Source organism: Vipera ursinii, assembly GCF_947247035.1.
Source record: "Vipera ursinii genome assembly, chromosome: 6".
Taxonomy (NCBI): domain Eukaryota; kingdom Metazoa; phylum Chordata; class Lepidosauria; order Squamata; family Viperidae; genus Vipera; species Vipera ursinii.
In genome coordinates this window covers 79,867,353-79,890,205 of record NC_139515.1, presented here as the reverse complement: position 1 = coordinate 79,890,205, position 22,853 = coordinate 79,867,353, and the positions used below count along the sequence as shown (strand labels likewise).

General features: G+C 41.6%; 1 protein-coding gene and 1 long non-coding RNA gene across 11 annotated transcripts in view; one reads left to right on the top strand and one right to left on the bottom strand.

Moving 5' to 3' along the window:
* Positions 1 to 22,853, bottom strand: part of PLEKHA5 (pleckstrin homology domain containing A5) — a 199,430-nt gene that overhangs the window by 8,010 nt on the left and 168,567 nt on the right. For 7 of the 8 annotated variants that reach the window (XM_083365272.1, XM_083365277.1, XM_083365270.1 and 4 more), the window contains 6 exons: positions 19,127 to 19,228; positions 14,935 to 15,049; positions 14,667 to 14,710; positions 11,973 to 12,093; positions 2,352 to 2,467; positions 925 to 1,134 (listed from right to left, as the gene is read on the bottom strand). In XM_083365272.1, the coding sequence (XP_083221398.1) occupies positions 925 to 1,134; positions 2,352 to 2,467; positions 11,973 to 12,093; positions 14,667 to 14,710; positions 14,935 to 15,049; positions 19,127 to 19,228 (708 nt within the window). Of the gene's footprint in view, positions 1 to 924; positions 1,135 to 2,351; positions 2,468 to 11,972; positions 12,094 to 13,237; positions 13,427 to 14,666; positions 14,711 to 14,934; positions 15,050 to 19,126; positions 19,229 to 22,853 lie in introns of all 8 variants that reach the window. The other variant, XM_083365278.1, reaches the window with a different exon arrangement.
* The window catches only part of LOC310641952, a 40,854-nt gene that overhangs the window by 13,763 nt on the left and 4,238 nt on the right, over positions 1 to 22,853 (top strand). Inside the window, exons 2-4 of one of the 3 annotated variants that reach the window (XR_014492816.1) lie at positions 10,856 to 10,983; positions 11,778 to 11,826; positions 15,917 to 16,019. This is a non-coding gene — a long non-coding RNA (uncharacterized lncRNA). Of the gene's footprint in view, positions 1 to 3,658; positions 3,804 to 10,855; positions 10,984 to 11,777; positions 11,827 to 15,916; positions 16,020 to 22,853 lie in introns of all 3 variants that reach the window. The other 2 variants (XR_014492817.1, XR_014492815.1) reach the window with 2 other exon arrangements.

Below are 22,853 nucleotides of genomic sequence, written 5' to 3'. Positions count from 1 at the left end.
CGCTCTCTACATGGGGCTATCCTTGAAGACCACTCGGAGGCTCCAGCTGGTACAGAATGCAGCCACAAGAGTTGTGTTGGGAGTTTCCCGACACTCCCATGTTACACCTCTGCTCCGCGAGCTGCATTGGCTTCCAGTTGTCTTCCGGGTGAGATTCAAGGTGTTGGTAATGACCTACAAAGCCCTACATGGCATGGGTCTGGAATACCTTGGGGAGCACCTGCGGCCGGCGTCAACTTCCCTCCGCCCAGTACGCTCCCACAGAGAGGGCCTCCTCAGGGTGCCACCGGTCAAAGAATGTCGACTGGTGGCCCCCAGGGGGAGGGCGTTCTCTGTGGGCGCGCCGGATTTATGGAACCATCTTCCGGTCGAGCTCCGGATGGCGCCTGACTCCGCTCCTTCCGGTGCGATCTCAAAACCTACCTTTTCGAACAAGCTGGCCTGGCCTGATGGGATGGGGTTGGGTTTTATTAATCTGTTTTAACCTACTTTTTAATGTGTTTTAACTTATTCATGGGCATTTTGTTTAATCGTTTTTAATTTTTGTATCTTGTTTTTTAATATGTATTGCCCTGTTCACCGCCCTGAGTCCTTCGGGAGAAGGGCGGTATACAAATAAAATAAATAAATAAATAAATAATTAATAAATAATTAATAAATAATAAATAAATAAATTATGTTGTCTTCCCAACCATGATACAGAATTGGATTGGCACTGCTCTTTTTCATTTTAGCTGAGATTTGCTGGGGGCCCTACCCAAGCACAAACAAAGCCTCAAACTGCTCAGCTGCTTGAAATCCACCAAGATCAGATCAAATTCTATCTCCATGGTAGCACTTAAAAAGAGCCTAAGTCCCTGAGATTGTAATACTAACAGAACTTTGTTTGTGTTCCACTGAAAGACTCTGAATATGAGGGCCTACCTGCAATAATTTAAAAGGATTTTCTCTGACGAGAGCTGGACTTTGTGAAGGGGACAGATCTGAAATGCCAATAATATTCAGTCCTTTCTTTTTCTCACGCAAACAGGCCTGTTGATGCCTTTTTATTCTTTCCATCTGTTCCTCCAATGTCATTCGTGGGCGAGTACTTTCTGCCAAGCATAATTGCTCCACTGCGCTTCTCGGCCTTTCCTTGAAAGAAAGAAAAGGGGTGATAATAAAAGTATTTCCTCAAAGGATACCGTTTTGCCACCGATGCCGCATCCTTCTGAAGCAAGGCTGTTTCAAATCCTACATAAACAATGAATCATCAAGAAACTCTATGCATGCACATCATCTAGAATAACAGCGGGGTGAATTTTCGGCCTGTAATAATGCCCAAATAAGCTGGCCACCAATTGTCAGTGAGCCACAGAACGGGCTGCTCTGATAAAAGGCATAGCCCTGTAATTTTTCTCTGCCCATTTGAATTTTCTCAACAGTTTTATCAGTGGAGATTCTAATCCAGATGTCAAACTCAAGGCTCGCCGGCCAGCTTCGGCCCGTGATGTGATGTGTTTAAATCTGGCTCGCAAGCAGACTAGTAGGAGTAGGTGATTGAGTATGTAGCGTGGAGGGGCTGAGCTGAAGCAGCGGCAGCACCAGAGAGGCCTGGGGGAGAGTCAGCTGGAGCTGCGGTGTTGCTGGGTCTCTGCTGAGGCCCTGGGATCGGTGAGCGCAGCTCCAGCTTCCGGCAGCCTCGGGGGTGGCAGTCTTCGGGGGAAGAATCTGCGGGACTGCGGGGGCTTGGCAGGGAACCCCAGAATCAGCACATGCAGCTCCAGCTGATGAGTGTGTGAAAAGGCCAGCCAGGCAGTGAGTGAACACCTGGGGGAGGAAAGGAGAGGATATAAAAAGAGGGCTTTTAGCGAGAAGGAGGAGGAGTGAGTGGGGAGAGAAGGCGATAGGAGAGATGTCAGTGGGGCAAGCCTGAGGGAGAGAAGGGGATAGAATAGGAGAGGCTTTTGTGGGAAAAGCCTAAGGGAAAGAAGGGGATAATAGGGGAGGCTTCTGTGAGGCAAGCCTGAGGGAGAGAAGGGGATAGGAGAGGAGCTTTTGTGGGGCGAGCCTGAGGGAGAGAAGGGAACAGCAACTGGCCCTTTGAGGGCAGCCATAATGCTGATGCGGCCCTCAGTGAAATTGAGTTTGACTCCCCTGTTCTAATCAAAGGCTGCATTAGATGACTATATTGTCAAATCCTGTGTGATGAAGCTAGATCCAGGAAAGAGGAACCACACAGAGGTTGCAACTGCTCCTCCGGTTCCTCAAGGTTATTCCTTCTATCCCTTGCTGCCTTGTTACTACCTGAAATGCCATACTGATGAGAGCATTAGAGGAAGCCAAGAATGCAATCTATTTCTTTTAAATACCGTTCTTAGATCTATCTTCTTTGTTTTCCTTAAAGTCACGTAAGAAGCGATTGTTGAAGATTCTGGGGTTGGTGACTTTGTTCTGGGTGGCACTACTCCAATGGGAAAATGTGAGCCTATAAAACAAGAGAAAGGCATTTAAAGTATGCCACAGTGTCAGAACTATGCTTCGTTCCAAGGAGAAGCATGTTAATCGTATACATTTCCAGATTTAATATAATAGGACTTAGCAAGGATTTTGCAATACAATCACCTTAGATTTCCTCAACCTGTTGTGGAATATTGGGCATGTCTAACTTGCCTTTAACCACCATGGTTGGGACTTCTACTCTAATAATAATAATAAATAATAATAAACCTTTATTGTCAAAGTACAACATGTGTACATTGAGATTAGCTGAGCCTCCCCCCGTTCTCTCTCCCCCCCAACACACAGTGACAACAAACCCTCCATCTCACCACACTATGTGAACCAACTACATCACACACCGGCCTCCCAAGTCAATTCTGCATAAGATTATGTCCCATTTAAAAGCCTAACAGCCCACGGATAAAAGCTATTTTTCAGCCTGTTGGTACGGCTGGCTATATTCCTATATCTCCTACCGGATGGTAGGAGAGTAAAGAGATACCGTCCAGGGTGTGAGTCATCCCTGAGAATCTTCCTCACTCTTCCAAGGCAACGAGCCCTGGCGATGTCATCCAGTGGTGTCAGGGAACAGCCCACAATGTCTTGTGCTGTGCTCACTACCCTCTGTAATACTTTCCTATCCGCGGCTGTCAGACCAGCATACCAAACCACAATACCATACGAGAGGACACTCTCTATAGTAGACCGGTAAAAGAGGGTCATTAGCTGTTGTTCTACCCTGTTCTAGTACAGCAAGGCAACTTCTGATTGCAAAGAATTTGCACCACACATTAAGTTCCAGTTAAGATAATTTATCCCTCAGGCCTGTTCACAGGAATCTAGTCAATTTTTTTATTTTTTTAAATTTTATTTTAATCCCATTTATATCCCGCCCTTCTCCGAAGACTCAGGGCGGCTTACAATCTAAGAAGCACAAGTCAATGTGCTTAGCAATAGCCTTCATTCTATGTATATGCCTGCTTATTAGGGCTTTCGGGTCCCCCCCAAGCGGCATTATTACAAAGTCAGCTTATTGCCCCCAACAATCTGCGTCAATTAATGGGCAGCGCTAAATTGGTGCTAACTAAGAGTCAACGGGATTCAAGAGGAGTTGGACTTCGATGTTTGTGGGAATGTAATGATTCCAGTCTGATTACTCTCTTGATTCTGCCCCCAGATTCTGCCTGCTTTTCTCCTACAGGTTGCACTGTACTCAAATAAGATATATTAGACTGAAATCAGAGAAATATAGAATAAAACTGGAACTAATCAAGATGCAAGGTTCCTGGGCCAATTGACCCCTCAGTGTGTTATGACAAATAGTAGGTATTGCCATTTTGGGATACATATAGTACATAATATTTTGATAAATAGTCCTCATTTAGCACCCACATCTGGCTGTTTAAAAACTAGGTACAGCCCTCTTTTTCTGAACACTCTCTTCTCATCTTCTGCAATTTTTATGAGAAGCATTTTATCAGCGAGAGCCACCTACATCTATATCCAGTTGGATGTAGGCCTAAGTCACTTAGAAAACTGCATTCTTTGGATCCCAACCAGCCTTAAAATAAAGCCTATCAGTTATTCAATCAAACACCTTGCCTTAACAGAAAAAGTATGCTGTAACTGTACAGCAGTTTTCACTAGCGATGGTTTTGCTTTTTTTTTTCTTTTTCTTTTCATCTCTAAAGTAAAGAAACAAACCAACACGGTGTGAGACTAAAGACCCCTGCTTTCGCTTTCTTCCTACATTCACAATTTTGCAAGCAACTCTCTCTGAAAGGAAATTCTATTATTGCTTATGTAAACGTGGAAACTGTTTTGCCAAGAGACCTGGGCTACTGAAATTACACTGTTCAAACTGTCTCCAGCTAATTCATTCCACTTATGCAAACAGCAAGCATAAACTGGTCTTCAGAGACCATTGGCAAGGCAATAGTAAAGTCCCAGTTTTAGAGGCCTTTAAATACAAAGAAATGTTTTCTCCTCACTAATGTCAACAATTTCCTTTAAAGTTTATAGACCTGCATTTGGGAAATTAATTGGTGTGCTTGCTACAAGAGAGTGCCATTGCGCTAAAGTTGGCAGGCAAGGGAAATGCAAAGGAACTCTCATTCAAAAAGAAATGATTGCCTAGCACAATCACAATGCTTCAAAGAAGAAGAAAATGCCATTTTGGGCACTATATCCAGACTGAATGACGTTATTAGCCGACAGACTGAAACTTTATTTCGGTCATTGACCGACAACAACAAAAAATCATTTCAGTAAAACAAATAAAGCAAAGTCAACCATTAACATCAATGACTACTGGAGCCATGTGCAGGTTAAGCTTACCTATAACGTAGCATAATTGGTTACATAACAAATAATGCACATAACAATTATCTGATAAAAAGGATAATGAGTTAGTGGCGAATGTCCCTGTAGAACTGGCAGTATAAAAGAACATGCGGTTTCTATAGCACCCGTGTCACAGGGCAATGTCATGTTTCATAAGGTTTTTTTTTCTACATTTTCCTTCCAAAACAGCTGTGGGGAGGACATTGGTTATTGCTTTTAAAGCCCTTCATGGTATGAAACCAGGAATCAGCTTGCCCCAATGGTGTTGGCAGAAGGGGAATGGCGTGGACCCCATCAGTCAAAGAGTTTTGGCTGCCAGGGTCTAGAAAGAGAGCCTTTTTTGCTGTGGCCCCCGTCTCTGGAATATCTCCCCACCTGAAGTGAAGTTCGCTTCCACCCTTTGGGCCTTCAGGACTGGCTCTGCCGGTTATTCCGAGCTCTGCCAGTAGCCCTGATGGGGTTCCTCAACACTGGTTGGTGAATCAACTGAGAAGTGTGCTGTGGTGATCTTGCTTTTTTTTTTTTGCATTTCATGTATGTGATATTTTCTACATTCATATTAATTGTAAGCTGAACAGAGTCGCTTTTCCAAGAGAGATGGGTGGCATATAAATTTAATGAACAAACAAATAAAATCAAGCTATAGATAAAGGTCTCCTGAATTTGGGGACTCTGACATGATATAAACATGAAGCTACTACAGTGGGGTCCTTGGTGCACTGATGATGTTACCTACTTGGAAAACAAAACATCTGCAAAAGAACAACCAAGCCGAGAGAGCAGAAATGACACACACACAGAGAGAGAGAGAGAGAGAGAGAGAGAGAGAGAGAGAGAGAGAGAGAGAGAGAGAGAGAGAGAGAGAGAGAGAGAGAGAGAGAGAGAGAGAGAGAGAGAGAGAGAGAGAGAGAGAGAGAGAGTTTTATCCCTAAGCTACAAATATTTTATTGAAGCTGGCATAGGTCAGTCCACCAGGATTGTGGTGCAGTTTTAGCCCGTAGAAAAATATATTTAACTAGAGATTGGATTCAAATTTACTGACTCACACTTCCTGTCAAAGTATTGCATTTGGGGATACAGCAGGTAACCTGAAACTTGCTTCTCAAAAATTTTGCTGGAATTCTTTTTAAGGCAATCATGCTGTTATATGATCCTAATTGAACCCTGTGTAGCAGTTGTACTTGGGTTTTAGCTGCAGACAAGCTAATTGCAACAGGGATAAACTGTGCTACGCTGGCAAAATAATAAATTTGAATAGCTGAAGTCACTCTCTGGGCATGAGGAGAACATAATTAAGGTGGGCCTTCCTGCATGCTGAAACTTGAAAAACTAACCCTAAATATTTAAAGTTTTTAACTTGCTCAATGGATTATCCACCTAAATTCCAATTTTATAACATTTGGAGAAGGTGAGAACCTTGGTCTTGAGAATAATTTGTTATTAATTCCCCCTCAATACAATAATCAGTAAGGCTCTCTTAAGGCCAATTGAAGACAGAATGCCTGTGTCATCAGCATATGCTAGTAAATTGATAGATCTATGGTCTAATTTGGGAGGATGAAAAGTAGAGATATGTAAGTGAAAAACCAATAAATTTATATAATTATTAAAATGAGGTCAATATAGAATACATGCACTGGTGAGATTCAGCCAGTTCGCACTACTTCGGCAGAACCGGTAGCTAATTTTTTGTTGCCCAGGCCCAGAATGGACTTCCGGAAGCAGCATCCATACAGAGAACTGGTGGTTCACATATTTGAATCCCACCACTGAATACATACCTGTTTTAACTCTCCCACCTGTCTATCCCTTCCCACCCCCATTTCGTTAGAGATATATGCTTGGTTAATCAATCTTGTGGTCCTCACGAATTTTAATGAGCAGCAGCAGCTGATATTTATCTATTGTGGTGTATTTAAACTTACATCATAGTTTAGATCTAGATACTGTCTCGAAAGCTGATCTAAAATCAATACATGCTGCATAAAGGAATTGTCCAGATTTGTGGGTATACTTTTCTCCTAGGTGTTGCAGCATAGTCTAACACTACAATGGTTGTAGGTGTGAAAGCTGGCCATAGGTCACTTTTTTCAGTGCCTTTGTAATTTCCAAGGGTCACTAAATGAATGGCTGTAAGTCGAGGGCTATAAATATTATTTGAGAAAGATGGGGCTACCCATGTTCAGAAGATTTTTTCCCCCACACATCAGCACTATTTGTATTTTTTTTTTTAAAAAAGAGGCAGTTTTCATATTGTTCATCAAGCAAGCAAGCTAGCATTATACAGTAAAATATACCTGCAAAAATTATAGCAATTCATTGTTTGCTGTCTATACTGGTTTTCTCATAGCCACAACCGTTTTAGAGTTTTGTTACAAAGGAGAAGCAAAAATATACTAATCCTCACAGCATCAATGGTCTTAACATTTTCTCCAGCCTTTGCTCTCCATCATAATACACAGTGACCATGGTCGAAAGACAGGGAACTTAGTTAAGTCATTCCATTTACCACTTGGACGTACTGTGCTAATTTACCCCAAATTAGTGATTTGGAAATGGCCATTTCCTGGAATAAGTAACATAATAGTGCAAAATCTATGAAAATCCCTCTTCTGGCATCACACCAAGAGTCGCGAACTAAAGGCCTTCCAAATACTGTTACATTACATGTTATAGCTCAGCTGTTTCTAGATGGTTATAAGTTCTCCATCTGTTAACAACAGGACTTAAAGATCTTAATATGCAACCACGAGCTATTTACATAGAAACAACCCACAAAGAGCAATTTCAGATCAGGCTGAGATCTCTCCTCCCGCTGTTTCGAAGTGCAGACAGTTAAGCGTTTAAAGATGAATCCTTAAAATAGACTTGATTCCATTTTTGCTCTACACGCCCTATCCTGAGTAAGTGTGCTATGTATACAGATGCATTATGTGTGTTATTATAACAATGTTTTATGTATACCAGGGGTCGGCAACCTCGGCTCTTTTATGACTCGTGGACTTCAACTCCCAGAATTCCTGAGCCAGCATAGCTGGCTCAGGAATTCTGGGAGTTGAAGTCCACGAGTCATAAAAGAGCCGAGGTTGCCAACCCCTGATGTATACAAATGCAAATATTAAACTATTACAGAGTAGTCCTCAACTTACGACCCCAACTGTGTTCAACATTTCCACTGCTAAGCAAGGTAGTTGTTAACTGAGCTTTGCGCCATTTTACAACATTTTTTGCCATAGTTGTTAACCGAATCACTGCAACTGTTAAGTGAATCATGTAGTCATTATGAACCTAGCTCCCCCACTGCTTGTCGAAAGGGGGCTGGGAAGGTAACAAATGGTGATTACATGATTCCCCCCCCAGACAGGGCAGCAACTGTCATAAATCCAAGCCAGTTGTTAAGGGCCCGAATTTTGATCACATGACGATGGGGATTCTGCACCAGTAATAAGTGTGAAAACTGGTCACCAGTTATTTCTTTTCATTGCAGTTGCAATTTGGAACAATCACTAAACAAATGGCTGCAAAACGAGGACTGCCTGTCCTAGCAACTGCCTCAATAAAAGACAATTTACCGATCAGGAAGATGTAGACATGCTTAGTTTTCTTATTTTCTTCTTCTTATTTTTTTAACTGCTAAAGCTTAGTTCCTTAACTTAAAAAAATTGACGGGGTAAAAAAAATAATTTTTCAGACTATTTTGCTCTTCACTCACTCTTGGATATTGATGTTTTTTCACTATGAGGAAGAGGTATAGGGTTTCCTGCTTGAGCAGGGGGTTGGACTAGATGACCTCCAAGGTCCCTTCCAACTTTATTATTATTACTAAGACCGCTGTAGTCTGGAAATAAATATTAAGCAATTAATGTTGATTAACTTGCAAGTCTCCAGGACAAAGCCCCGATAAAATGCACGGGCCTAATTAGTTGATCGATAGTGCTACAATGAATGAATTGTACACACAAATTAACATTCCCCACCTAAGGACACTTAAATCGCTCAAACTAAATGAAGATTTATACTGAGTCTTAAACGTAGCTCACTATTTTCTTTACTATTAATGGGTGCCAGGACAATGATCCTATTGGGCTCATTTATGGTTTATTAGATGGTTGAAAAAAGCTGTACGTATCTGTCCATATCTAAATAGAGAGTAGTACTATTGGTTGCTTCAGAATATTGCCCAAAAATATTAAAAGGACGTGTGTGTTTTTTAACTAGACACCATCCCTTCTCAAAGTAAAATCATATTCAATGTAATTCCTGCTCTGAGACAGGACATCATAGCCTACATGTTCTTCAAGTACTTTCCCAGTGCTTCCTTATATGCAGGTGAACCCTCCAAGGAGATGATGCAATTGCATCTAAGGCTATTTATTCCATTGCTGAGCTGTCATTATTATAATGGCATGGGGCCAGGTTACTTATGGAATCATCTTTGTCTTATTACATCAGCCTGTCTCACCTGGTTAGGCAGAGAAGATATATTGGAGGCCCCAGGATTTCAACTGGCAGGGCCAAGGAAGGGAGCCTTCTCTGCCATTGCCCTGTGAACATTCTCCCCCCCCCACGCCCCCCCCCCAGAGATGAGGTGGGAACCCTTCTTCTGGCCTTCCAGAAAAGCATGAAAGGATTGTGAGATTCATTTAACAACTGCAGTAATTCATGAATTAAGGAAAATATACTTGTCCCAGGATAGTGTTGCAGGTTCCAATCTGGTTGGTCATTCAGACCAGAGGTTTAGTCTGCTGAGTTTTCAGACTTGTGCTGGTTGTACAGTTGAATAATAATAATAATAATAATAATAATAATAATAATAATAATAATAATAATAATAATAATAATAATAATAATAATAATAATAATATAATAACAACAACAACAACAACACAACAACAACAACAACAATAATAATAATAAATGAAAAAGTTGGAAGGGACCTTGCAGGTCATCTAGTCCAACCCCCTGCTCAGGCACGAAACCATATACCATTTCAGACAAATGGCTGTCCAGTCTCTTCTTAAAAACCTCCAGTGTTGGAGCATTCACTGCTTATGGAGGCAGGTTGTTCCACTGGTTAATTGTTTTACTGTCATAAAATTTATTCTTAGTTCTAGGTTGCTTCTCTCCTTGATTAATTTCCATCCGTTGCTTCTTGACCTGCCTTTGGGCGCTTTGGAGAATAGCTTGACTCCCTCTTCTTTGGGGCAGCCCCTGAGATATTGGAATGGTGCTCTCATATCACCCTTCACCCTTCTCTTCATTAAACTAGACATTCCCAATTCCAGCAACCGTTCCTTATATGTTTTAGCCTCCAGTCCCCTGAGCATCTTTGCTGCTCTTCTCTGCACTCTTTCTAGAGTCTCAACACCTTTTTTACATTTTTGTTTTGTTCGAGTTGACTGAGATACACACTCAGTTGTGTGAACAGATAGCCCAAAGAACACCTTCTGATGGAGAGAAGTTTCCTGAGGATGGGCTCCATCATGAGTCGGAAAGCTTGGAAGACCTTTTGTCCCGAGGACCGACCCAGATTGGATCCTGCAGTAATTCACTTAACAATTAGGGCAAAGTAGGCTGTAAAATTGGGTGTGACTCACTTAACAATCCCCTTGCTTAGCCACAGAAATTCTGGTCCCAACTGTGGTTGTAAGTTGAGGACAACGTGTAGCTGGAGCAAAACAATCACTGGATTTGCATAGGGAGAACAGCCTAATAAAATGCCTTTGTTTCATACGACTTAATAATTATTTTCTGGTTGAATGAAATGCTCCTTGTAATGTCAAGCGAAGGTATGATTTGCTGACATAAGGCCGCTAATTGGACATTTTATGACAGCGCAAATGAGGCCCTCAGTATCTGCATGCTCACAAAAAGAGAAATAATGAAACAAACAAAAAAAGGGTTTAGCTGCCAAGGTCGGGAGAAAGGTCAAAAACCTCCAGGTTAAGGTCTATTTAGATACAAGACAGAAGACTATTTGGCAATTACAATAAAAGATTTTTTTTAATGAAACTTTTTTTTTTGGGTCTAGTGGCAAATCTGGAATTTTGTACTCCTGGTGTCAAGAAAAATTCAGCAATAGAGTGTAAAGAGCTGGAGGAAGAAAAAGACTTGGAATCAAATGACTGTTGGAAGAGTATGGGAGCTGTGATAATAAAGGTAGCCTTCAACTTACAACCATTTCTCTAATGACTGTTTGAAGTTACAACTGCACTGAAAAAAAGTGACTTATGACCATTTTTCACACTTATGACTGTTGCAGCATCCCCATGATCATGCTTGGCAACTCACTTGTATTTATTTATTTATTTTTATTTTATTTTAATCCCATTTATATCCCGCCCTTCTCCGAAGACTCAGGGCGGCTTACACTCTAAGCACAAATCAAATGTGCTTAGCATTAGCCTTCATTCTATGTATATGCCTGCTTATTAGGGCTTTCGCCCCCCACCCCAAGCGGCATTATTACAGAGTCAGCTTATTGCCCCCAACAATCTGGGTCCTCATTTTACCTACCTCGGAAGGATGGAAGGCTGAGTCAACCTTGAGCCTGGTGGGACGCGAACCTGCACTAATTGCAGGCAGCTGGTGTTACTTAAGGAGGCATTAGCCCACTGCTCCACCAAGGCGGTTGGAGTGTCCTGGGGTCACATGATCCCTTTTTGCGACCTTCTGACAAGCAAAGCCAATGGGGGGGGGGGAGCCAGGTTCACTTAACCACCGTGGTACCAACTTAACTATCGTAGTAATTCATTTAACAAATGTGGCGAGAAAGGTGGTAAAATGGGGAAAAACTCATTTAACAATGGTCTTGCTTAGCAATGGCAGTTTTGGGCTCAATTGTGGTCATAAGTCAAGGACTGCTGGTATTACAAAACTAGGAATCAAACCTGAAATCTCTACTTATTCTGTATCTAAATACAGATATTGTATATGATCTTTATTATCTTTAGTTTTCCCTCGATCGTCTGAGTTGTGCCTGGCTCGACGCCTTCCAGTCACGTAATTAAATTTAACTTTGCAATTCTCATTTTATAAGAAAATGTTACCCTGCTAATAAAGCTATTTTCTCCCAGGCTGGCTACAGATTGCTCTGTTGCCTGTAGATGGAAATGAAGCCATTTTAAAGCAAAGGGTCTCGTTAATACCTTTAGTCACACAAGCATCCGACTCAGAAACTGGGTCTGCTTTTTCTTCTCCATTCGATTCGTCAACTTCTGTGACGGTGGTTAGTTCAGGTTCGCTTTTATAAAGCCGATAATCAGGACCCTAGAAATGAGCCAGAAGACAAACATAAGATTCATTCTTCTTGTTTGGTTTATCAAAAACCAAATTGCAAAGGAATTTCCTGTCACCTAGGACAAAAAAATTTGTATCAAAATCTGAAGCTCCGGGGTTCAGAAAAAAAAAGTCAAATCGTTCTAATTTCATAGGGAATAATCCCTAAGCACTTTTTCATTTTCGTTTTTCAGCCTTTTCCTTGCCTTATCGTTTAAAAAGCCTTTAAAAGTGTGTTCCCTCTCCAACTTCTTTTCTGTTCAAATATAAATCATATCCTCCCTCTGGCAGGGAGTTTTCTCTCATGATTTTTTTAAAAACAACTTTGGAAAACACCATCTGCGTGACCGGTTTCGAATAAACGGTAATAAAAAGACGCGCCAATAAAAATGGCAAGTTTCAAGACTTACTGTATATTCAATAAAGGTAAAGGTAAAGGTTCCCCTGCACATGCGTGCTAGTCGTTTCCAACTCTAGGGGCCGGTGCTCATCTCCGTTTCAAAGCCGAAGAGCCAGCGCTTGTCCGAGGACGTCTCCGTGGTCATGTGGCCGGCATGACTAGACGCCAAAGGCGCACGGAACGCTGTTACCTTCCCACCGTAGTGGTCCCTATTTTTCTACTTGCATTTTTACGTGCTTTCGAACTGCTAGGTTGGCAGAAGCTGGGACAAGTAACAGGCGCTCACTCTGTTACGCAGCACTCGGGATTCGACCCGCCAAACTGCCGACCTTCTGATCGACAAGGTCAGCATCCTAACCCACTGAGCCACCACGTCCCTTTAGTATACTCAATAGAACGGAGCAAAAATCTTGTTCTAACGGTGTTAAATGACAAGTCTTTTTTTTTTTTTGGAACCTAACACAAACATGCAACCGATCCGAGTCGAGTGAGACATATTCACAAAACATTGGGGGGGGGAGGGAACCCCACCCCAAAACAAAAATCATAAATGGCAAACGTGAATTAATGTCCTTGGGGAAAAAAAAGGAAACAAAAAGAGGAAGCCGAGAAAGGGAAAGCAACATAAAATTAGTGGAATGTCAATCAAATAAAATGGCAACTGTGCGCGGGAGAGGAGACGGGGACGGGTATATAAAATGCCTGGTGGACATCGTGGCGATGGGGGCCACTTACACAGTGAGCTCCGTTTCTTTGGTAGCCTTGAACTTGATGAATCTTCCTGTCTTCAGGCAGGTGGACGGGGCCCCTGCTATAACAGAGCAAGGAGCTGCTATCACTGGGCAGAGGGGGGATTATGGGAAGATTCTCTGCAAAGTCATAGGACCGAGGGAGCGGAGGACGAGGTGGGGCTACTTCCTCTTCCTAAAGATTGCAGAACAGTCACCTGATTTAGATGCACTCATCTCTTACAAAGAGTTTACACAACTACTTTCAAATATTTCGCGGCAGTTACAAGACAGTCTGGAATTAAGCGGGAAGCTGCTGTCGCAGGAAGGATAGACTGAAAAATCCCAATTACGTCAGTTACGATACACAAAGGCGTTGCACGACCCTTCCTTTTTCTTTCCATACCCACCTGGGTACCGTTTAAAAAATAGGCATTAGTTCCCCTCACCAACCTCAAGCCAATGAAAGAACATTCTTTAGGACAAATATACAGGTAGTCCTCGACTTAAAAACAGCTTGTTTAGTGACTGTTCAAAGTTACGACAGCACTGGAAAAGTGACTTAGGACAGTTTTACACACTTACGACCGTTGCAGCATCCCCATGGTCAACGTGAACAAAATTCAGACGCTTGGCAACTGACTCATATTTATGAGGGCTGCAATGTCCCGGGATCACGTGATCCCCTTTTGTGACCTTCTGGCAAGCAAACTCCACGGGGAAGGCAGATTCACGTAACAACCGTGCTCCTAACTTATCAACTGCCATGTTTCACTTAACAACTGTGCCAAGAAAGGTTGTAAAATGGGGCAAAATTCACTTAACAAATATCTCACTTGATAACATAAATGTGGGGCTCAATTGTGCTTGAAAATTGAGGACTACCTGTAGCTCTTTACATAAAGAATTATTCTTTTTCCTCTCCTATGAATTTATTTACATTTTTTTGCTTCATTTTATGCACTGATATATCCCTATGCATATCAATGTTTCCAGGTGTGAATAAGTTCACCAAGGAATCATGAAATATTTCCCATATAATTTGTCCAGTTTTTTAAATACATTGATACCAATGTAGTTGACAATGTCCTTTTAAAGCAACTGTGTCTTGATATTTCACTCATACTAGAGATAGCAATTGCATCCAGCTTCGTACATTTTATTAAACTGTTGTTTCAGGTGCTAATTATCTGAGGCTGTAGATACACACACATATTTTTGTATGACGTGTGTGTGATGAGGGACCAAAAAAATCAATATTCAAATTTATATACAGAATAAGTATAATCTGAATGTTTAGCCTTTAAATGCACCCCGCCTATAAATAACTTATTGAAACATGAAATATACTCATAAGTGGAGAAACAGGAGCTTAAATTGGAAATTAAATAGCTTCTATGGAATCTTTTAAAAAAGTAGAAAGAAGAAAAACATACCTCATTTTTATACTTTGGTGAAAAGGTCTTTGATGCCATGACACCTATTTAAAAATAAAGCAGAATGTTTAGCTTATCATAAATAATAGTTAAAAATTATGGTTGCCATACCACAGGTTTGCAGTGATTTAGAGTTTCTATTATTTCCTTTTCGGTCTTGGGAAGTAAAATTGCATTTAATCAAACAAGAACAAGAACAGCATTTATTCATCGCACAGGCTTCTCTGCTAGTCCCATGGATCTGCCAGAAGTCAATATGCTAATTTACCTGCCTCCGTGGTGCTGTTTCTTTGCTGTTTATGTTTACTCAAACCTTCCATTACATCCTGAATTCGCCAAAGCTCTTTTTGAATCTGAGCACGCTGTATTCCAGCCGATTCACTCTGCCAGAGATAAAAGTTAGCGATGAGACACCATGCTTATAATGCATCCAATTATTTTCAACTAGTATCATGCACCCTTTTATGTTCTGTTCTGAATCTACTGATATTTTCCTGGACCTAATCAAAAGGCTATTTGCTGGCTTCTCTCAAGATAACCAAACTCTCAAGATAGTTACTGCTGCAATAGTCAGCACATATAATTATGGAATAGCAAGTTCTGCCCAGTTGAAATTGTGCACGTGTGAGATGTGCACAGCAAAGGCAATGGTAGTAATGCAGCTCAGATTAAATGACCCAGAGCTCTGTTGTCTAGCGGGACTCTGGATTACTTAATTACTTTTGTAATTACTGGATTACTTTTGATTACTTAATCAAAGAGGAGGATTAATCAAAGAAGGAGGGAAAGGAACAGGTCCAGCCTTAAAGCCTGAGTTGACAAGGGCATTCTCTGGCCCTCAAACCCTATCCAGTTGGATCTTCTAAAAACATCTTTTATTAGTGGTAGGTACCGTATTTATTGGCGTATAACACGCACTTTTTCTTCCTGAAAATAGGGAGCAAATGATGTGTGCGTGTTATACGCCGATATAATTTAAGGTTTTTTTCCTGAAATTTCCTTTTTAAAATGAGGTGCGTGTTATACGCCGGTGCGTGTTATACGCCGATAAATACGGTAATTATGGGCTCAAGAATGATTCTATCCCTGGTTTTTAAAGACTTCTGGATCATCATCAGGATGGGAGCCAACCAATATCATTCATTAAATTTCTCTGTAACGCTACCCTCGTGAAGCACTGATCCTTCCACTATGTTCATACAATGCTTCATATATTTAAAACTTTCCACTTTTCTTTCTTTTTTTTCCAGAATCACATCAACTCCATCTAGTCTTCCCCTGCCTGCTGATTGATTCACTCTTCCTCCCTTTGTTCTTCTGCAAGCTGATCTCCATTCCTTCAAGATGTAACGGGTATGTGGGAATGACTTTGGGAGACCAAGGGAAGAGATACTGCCTAGGGACTTGCAAGGTTCTGTTAACCTAGCTTTACAATAAATTAGAATTAGTCTGGTCTACCAGGTAAGGCAAGTCTGAAAGTACAATTTTCCCGCTGTCACCATTACAGCCAGATAATATAGGGAGGGGCTTTCCTGAGCCTCTTGCTCTGCCATTATGCAGCTGTGGGCTCTGCTCCCTCTTATCTGACAATTCCTAATTGGCGTCTCTTTGCCTGTTCTGCCCAGGTCATTCCCATATAAAGGTAAAGGTAAAGGTTCCCCCGCACATGCTTGCTAGTCATTTCCGACTCTAGGGGCCGGTGCTCATCTCCGTTTCAAAGCCGAAGAGCCAGCGCTTGTCCGAGGACGTCTCCGTGGTCATGTGGCCGGCATGACTAGACACCAAAGGCGCACGGAACGCTGTTCCCATATACCCTTACACAATAGGACTGAATTACTTCAATGTCCTTTTGTTCGTTGTTTTGCATTCAGTCCACATTCATTCGGCACCCATTCATACTTGTTTAGACCTCTTCCAGTTCTATCACACATACTTCTCAAGTACCTTATTTGCACAACATTCAAGCTTTATGTTTCTATGGACCTATTACAAAGCAGGCAGGATGCTCTTACAGAAGCCACTTTCACATTTTTTTAAAGTCATTCCTCACAAAGAGATCGCATGCCATTTACTGCCAGAATTTCTACTTCTTAAAATTTCCCCACCTGTAATAGTGCTATGTACAGAGTTTTAAATGACTTCCACACCCACCTTGGTGGTAGAAGGTGGTGTGGTGGATTTTCTTTTTTTTTTAATAGTTTAAATTTCTATGTGGTATTTTCAGCTACACTGACCATCATGAGGCACCTCATGATTGGTTTTCTCTTTATTAGGATTATTCAGATGGGGATAACTGGGTATTTACCCGATGGGATTCAAACTCTTTGTCATTATTCACATTTACTGACCACCCAGTAGTTTGATATGTCATGTAAAATCCCATAAACGGGGCAGGATATATAATAAGTTAATACCTGTTATCTCTCTTCTGTGGGAGTTAAAGCAAAGAGAGACTGATAGCTCCTGCTAAGCTGCTAAAAAGCTCCTAGATACTCCTAAACCCAATGCACTTTATGCAGACGTCTAAAGTGTGAAGGTCTGCAAGTTAATTTTTCAGGTAGATGTTTGAATCCCAAAGAACATCTAGCTACCTACAACTTAAGACAGAGGTCCCCAACCTTTTGGGCACCAGGGACCGGTTCCATGAAGAGGAGTTTTTCCGTGGACCAGAGGGGGCATGGTTACATGTGTTGCCTGCATCCCGCGGATGGGGCTTTGCTTGTTTGTGCAGACCGGTTGCTGGCATGCCGCAGCCCCGTACTGGTCCATGGACCGAGGGTTGGGGACCCTTGCCTTAAGAATTCCAATCAGGACAAACATGTCATGCAGTGCCCCCTACTGACCAAAAACTGAATACACAGTGTGCAAAAATAGAGAACCTGGCCTTAATCAATATTGACCGAGATAAATAAATTAATCATCTTGCTCAAGTTTTTCACCATTTATATGTAACTAGCAATCTTTCTACCATTTTCACTCTGAATCCAATTATTATGGTCTCTGAAAAAGGATAAATTTATAAATCAATAGTCCTCATTGCACCATACTGTTCGATATAAGCTGCAAATCATCATGGTCTCAGCCAACAAGATAGTTATAGCCTGTTTACAATTCTCAATCAATATGCCTTATTGTCATCACAAACTTTATTCATTTAGCCATTAAACTAAAGGAACATCCCAGCTCTGTCTTGAAATATTTTTTTAAAAATCTAATTATTCTCATGAATGTTTTACTTATACCACATGCTGCTGATTAACCCAGCAACCAACCTTTAACTTCATTCTTGTGCAAAACATTCCATAATTCAAGCCTATTCACTTAATGTACAATAAGCATTCTTTCTCAAACTAAGATATTTCTCAATAAAAACAAACATCAGTTTACAAACTCCCTCACCTAGCTTAAAGCAATATCTAGAAATTACCAAATGTTATTCTTTGTCACCACCTCTACCCTTTCAATCAAGTATTCTTGCCAAACGCTTAATAAAATAATTCCCCTGCAAGTTTTTCATTCACTTTTGTTCTTTTTCCTTTTATAGAGGAACAATGACAGCTTCCTTCCAACTGCACTGTTTATATGTGGAAATAAGTCACACAGCCACTCTAGAAGCAAACCGTGCACATATTTTTCCATCTCTTCCATTTCATTGTTTCAGCCGTACCATTTTTTCAACGTTCTCACGCCATTTATAATTTCCTTTTCATTATTTCTTTAATGCTATTATCTATAGTATTCATTTCAATTATACTCTTCAATATATTATCATTCTGACACAAAATCTCTACAACATCCCTTTCAGAATTCCCTCATGTCATTTTCATCCTATATCGTTCAACCCTTTTTCTTTTAATTCCATTCACTCAGAGCTTTTTCCTAATTTAATCCTTCTACTATTTTTCCCCCAAAACAACACTCTGTTTAAATAGTCATTCTTTCTATAATCCGTTACGTCCGTAGAAAACACCTAGCATATACTTGCTAAGTCCAAAATAGTATTTGTGATTTACATAATTAGTATTTTCTCATGGTGATTCTGGATGGCTTACAGAAATAAAACCCCAGTGCAAAACCCATTAACCTCCCGCCCCCCCCCCCCGCTAACATTGGAACAATCATTTCATCCATATCATCCTGGGGTCTCCAGACCTGCTGGCAAAACCATGGCTTCAGGGGCTTTTGAAAGAGTGTCACGGTGGGTGGGTGGGTGGGGGGCAATCTCATGTCCACAGGGATGATGCCACCACAGAGAAGGGCCTTCTTCTTGGCCCCACTAGGTGGATCTCCTTAGGAGAGGGCACCTGTTAACATCCCTTGTCTCCCTGCTCTGAGGAGATTTGACTGGGAAAGATGGTGCTTCAAATAACCTGCTCCCAGGCCATGTAGGGAGCTACAGGTCATAAAAACCCATACCCCCCAAAATATGCTATGGAACCAAGTTGATATTCTGGTCGCACCTGAACCTCGCCTGTCCGTTCCAGCTGCTCCTGCATGTGGTTCTTTGTGATGGTTACATCATATTCTAGTTTGTCATATTCTCTCCAAGCTCTCTCGAGTTCCTGAAAACAAATGTATTGTACAGTATATAAAATATATTTTGATGGCTTGCCACAGAGATGCCTGCGTACTCTGTTAAGAAGTAACACAACATCTGATTTATCGACATTCAGTTAACACTGACAATGACATCACGTTCTATTGCTAGAAGTTTTCTCCCTAGTGATGTAAAACGGGAAAGTTAAAAGCCATATTTAAGTGGCATGTGGGTCACATTTTAGGCGGACGATCATCTGAAAATAATTCTTTCCCTTGCTCAGATTTACTGGCATGCATCCATGTCGGCATTTCAGCTGCCTGGCTAACTGAGCAACACCTTGGCATTTTCAGGGACATGTCCACAGGGAGCCTCAACCTCACCACTCAGGCCCTTACCCTACAAAATCAAATACTGTGACAAAGTGAGGGTGGGTGGGTATGTAGGAGAAAAGGAGATAAGCAGACAGAGCAAACACTGAGCAGACAGGGATGCAGAAGGCAACATCTGGAGACTGATAGCTATTCCAAAAAGGCAAGAGAGCTATCAATCAACTGCCAGGACCGCAAACTAGATCAGGGCTTTTCAACCAGTGGTACGGGTACCACCTGTGGTACATTGGCACCTGGCAGGTGGTACGCAACCATCCTAGAAAAGTGGGAGCGGGGGAGGGGAATGAGCTGGAGCTGCAGGGCTGTCAGGGCTCAGCGGAAGCACCAGGATCAGTTATTCTTCGGGGCTGTCAGAGCTCATTGGAAGCGCCAGGATCAGCGCCAGGCTCCAGCTGGAGCTCAGCACTGATCCTGGCGCTTCTGAGCTCAGAAGAAGTGCCAATGAGCTGGAATGTTGCAGCATCTCCAGGGTCTTGTGATTTACTTTCAGATGCCAACTGATTCATATTTATGACGGTCACAGTGTCCCAGGGTCATGTGAAGTGACCAAAACCTGCTGCAACCACCCAGCAGAGGGGGGGAATAAAAACCAAATACACCCCGACCCCACCCCCGCTGCCAATCCTCAACAGAAATGCTCACAACAATGAAAACCTCGGACAGGAGGAAGAGCGCCGCCGGGTGGGCAGGCAGGTGTCTTGCTCGGCTGTGGCTTGGGGGGCACTTTTTTCAGTGCCATTGTAACATCAAACAGTCACTAAGTGAACTGTTGTAAGTCGAGGACTACCTGTACTTCATCACTTTTTTCTTTTTTTGGTCAAGTTTTTGACGCCTTGCTAGGCGACTGGTGGTACTCGGATGCTGCCATATCCTAAAAGTGGTACAATGGGTGAACAGGTTGAAAAGCCCTGAACTAGATCACAAACACAAGCAGCACATCCTGGTGGTATTTCTGGTGGGAGCCTGGCTTTGGAGCTCAGCTGGAGTGTTCAAAAGCAGCTCTGCTTTTAAGAGCAGAGCTTGGAGGTTGACCCTGACCTTGGCAGCAACCAGAATAGAAGCAACCTCATTGAGGTACCACCTCCTCGCAACTAGTGCCAGAACGTTTGAAAGGAAGAAAAGGTTGTATGTCACCGTAGAGACTTTGAGACTTTGGTTTGGACGGAGTATTAAAGAGCAGAGCATTGAAGACAATGTCAACTTTCAAGGCCTAGAAGGGTAAAGTTAACCTGGAGCAACTGTCTGTTGTTGGGGAAGGTGTGTGTGGGGCAACAAAGTAGTCTATACAGAGGTGTTACCGTGTGATGTGTCTGGCAAAGCCAAGAAGCCTCACAAAATAGATCAATACTTTCAAAACGGTAAACAATATATTTTTTATTTTTTTTAATTCCATTTATATCCCACCCTTCTCCGAAGACTCAGGGCGGCTTACAAGCTTAGCAATAGCCTTCATTCTATGCCTGCTTATTAGGGCTTTCACATCCCCCCCAAGCGGCATTATTACAAAGTCAGCTTAATTGCCCCCAACAATCTGGGTCCTCATTTTACCTACCTCGGAAGGATGGAAGGCTGAGTCAACCTTGAGCCTGGTGGGATGCGAACCTGCACTAATTGCAGGCAGCTGGTGTTACTTAAGGAGGCATTAGCCCACTGCTCCACCAAGGAGAGCAAGCTAAGTGACTTTGAGCCAGTCATTCTCTCTCAGCCCAAAACAACCTCACAGGGTTGTTGTTGTGGGGAAAATAGGAGGAGGAAGGTGTATTGGATGTGTTCAGTGCCTTGAGTTAGTTGTAAAAGTAATAAAAGTGGGACACAAAGAAATAAAAAAAATGAATAATTTAATATGCAGTTCATTAGAAAAATACGAGCAGGGCCTGTCATCTTTTGAGATGGCTAACAGCTCAACTCTTCGAGGGGAAATAAGTCTGCACAGTTTCCTTTATTAGGAACTATTTTTTTATATTATTTATCGTAAATGGTAAAATACAAAACAGAGAAACAAACAAAACTAATATTTTAATTTGAAAAAAGGAACTGGAAGATCTTGCAGTATCACTGATGAAGAGGGAAGACCTCTGTGGACTTTCTCTATTGTCACCACATCTGTTTCTTGGATTTACTGGGTTGTATTTAATAGCAGTTTGGTGTATTCATGGGAGGAGATCCAACAGAATAGTTGGTGCAAGCTTCTTTTGCTCAATTTTGACCGTTCCATTGCTTGCCATGACTAATGATTGCCTGCTTGTTCTCTAGTATGGCATAAGTCTTAAAGAGAGTTTAATGTGGATAGTTCTTCTAAAAGTGTCATGTCACTTGCTGCTTGGATACAGTTCATTTGTCAGCGGATTTATAGCTATATTAGTTAGAACCACTGAGCTGGGGCTGACGTCTGGTGACCATATGGACAAATCCTGAATTGTCCCTATAGATGACAATTCTATAGCAATTCCAGGTGCATTACAATAATATTTCTAATCCAATTTCTAGGCCCTGTAATCTTCTCCTCTCAGTTTTGCAATGTATTTAGTTGTATTTTCCTAGTGCAACCCCAGCATGTTATTATGTGCACAAATAATAAGCTTGTACTTGCTTGTTAATTGTTGCCTTAAAGGCTTGTCCTAGATTGACTTATTTGGTTCTTCCTGAATTCCATTATACTCTTAGTAGCCACTTCCAAATCAATCATTCAAAGACAATAATTATCTTTGTTTCCCCCAAATGTCCATCATTCATAGTGTTTATTATCATTGGGGAAAAGCACTGCTTTAACTATTCTGATCTTTGTGTGCCAAAGTATGCCTAAGTCATGAACTTCTCTATGTTTGTCACTGCCTTCTTGAATAAGATTAATCTGCTCTTTACTTCTCCAACACGTGGTGCCTCTTTTTCTCTTATAGAGTTTAGGAAAATAAAAGTGTCTTACCATTCTCATTTCTTGGCAATTATTGTGAACTTACAAGTGATGTTACCTTCAACTTAAAATTTTAGATTAACCCAGACTTTTCATTTTCCTGTTTTACTCTCCCCTAATGAGCATTTCTGCAACTAGTAATATGCATTAAGTTGGAACTGAATGTTTTGGAGAACTCTGAAATCTTCTGTTTTCCTCTCTGAACCCTCGCCAAATATCGTCCAAATGACGCCGTTCGTCAGGCATATCTATGGTTTCTGGATGTAAGTTGCCACTTTCGCTTGGTGAATATAATTTCAGAAACTGAGAAGATTCAGCATGAACTGGGGTGGGGGGGGAGGAAGAGG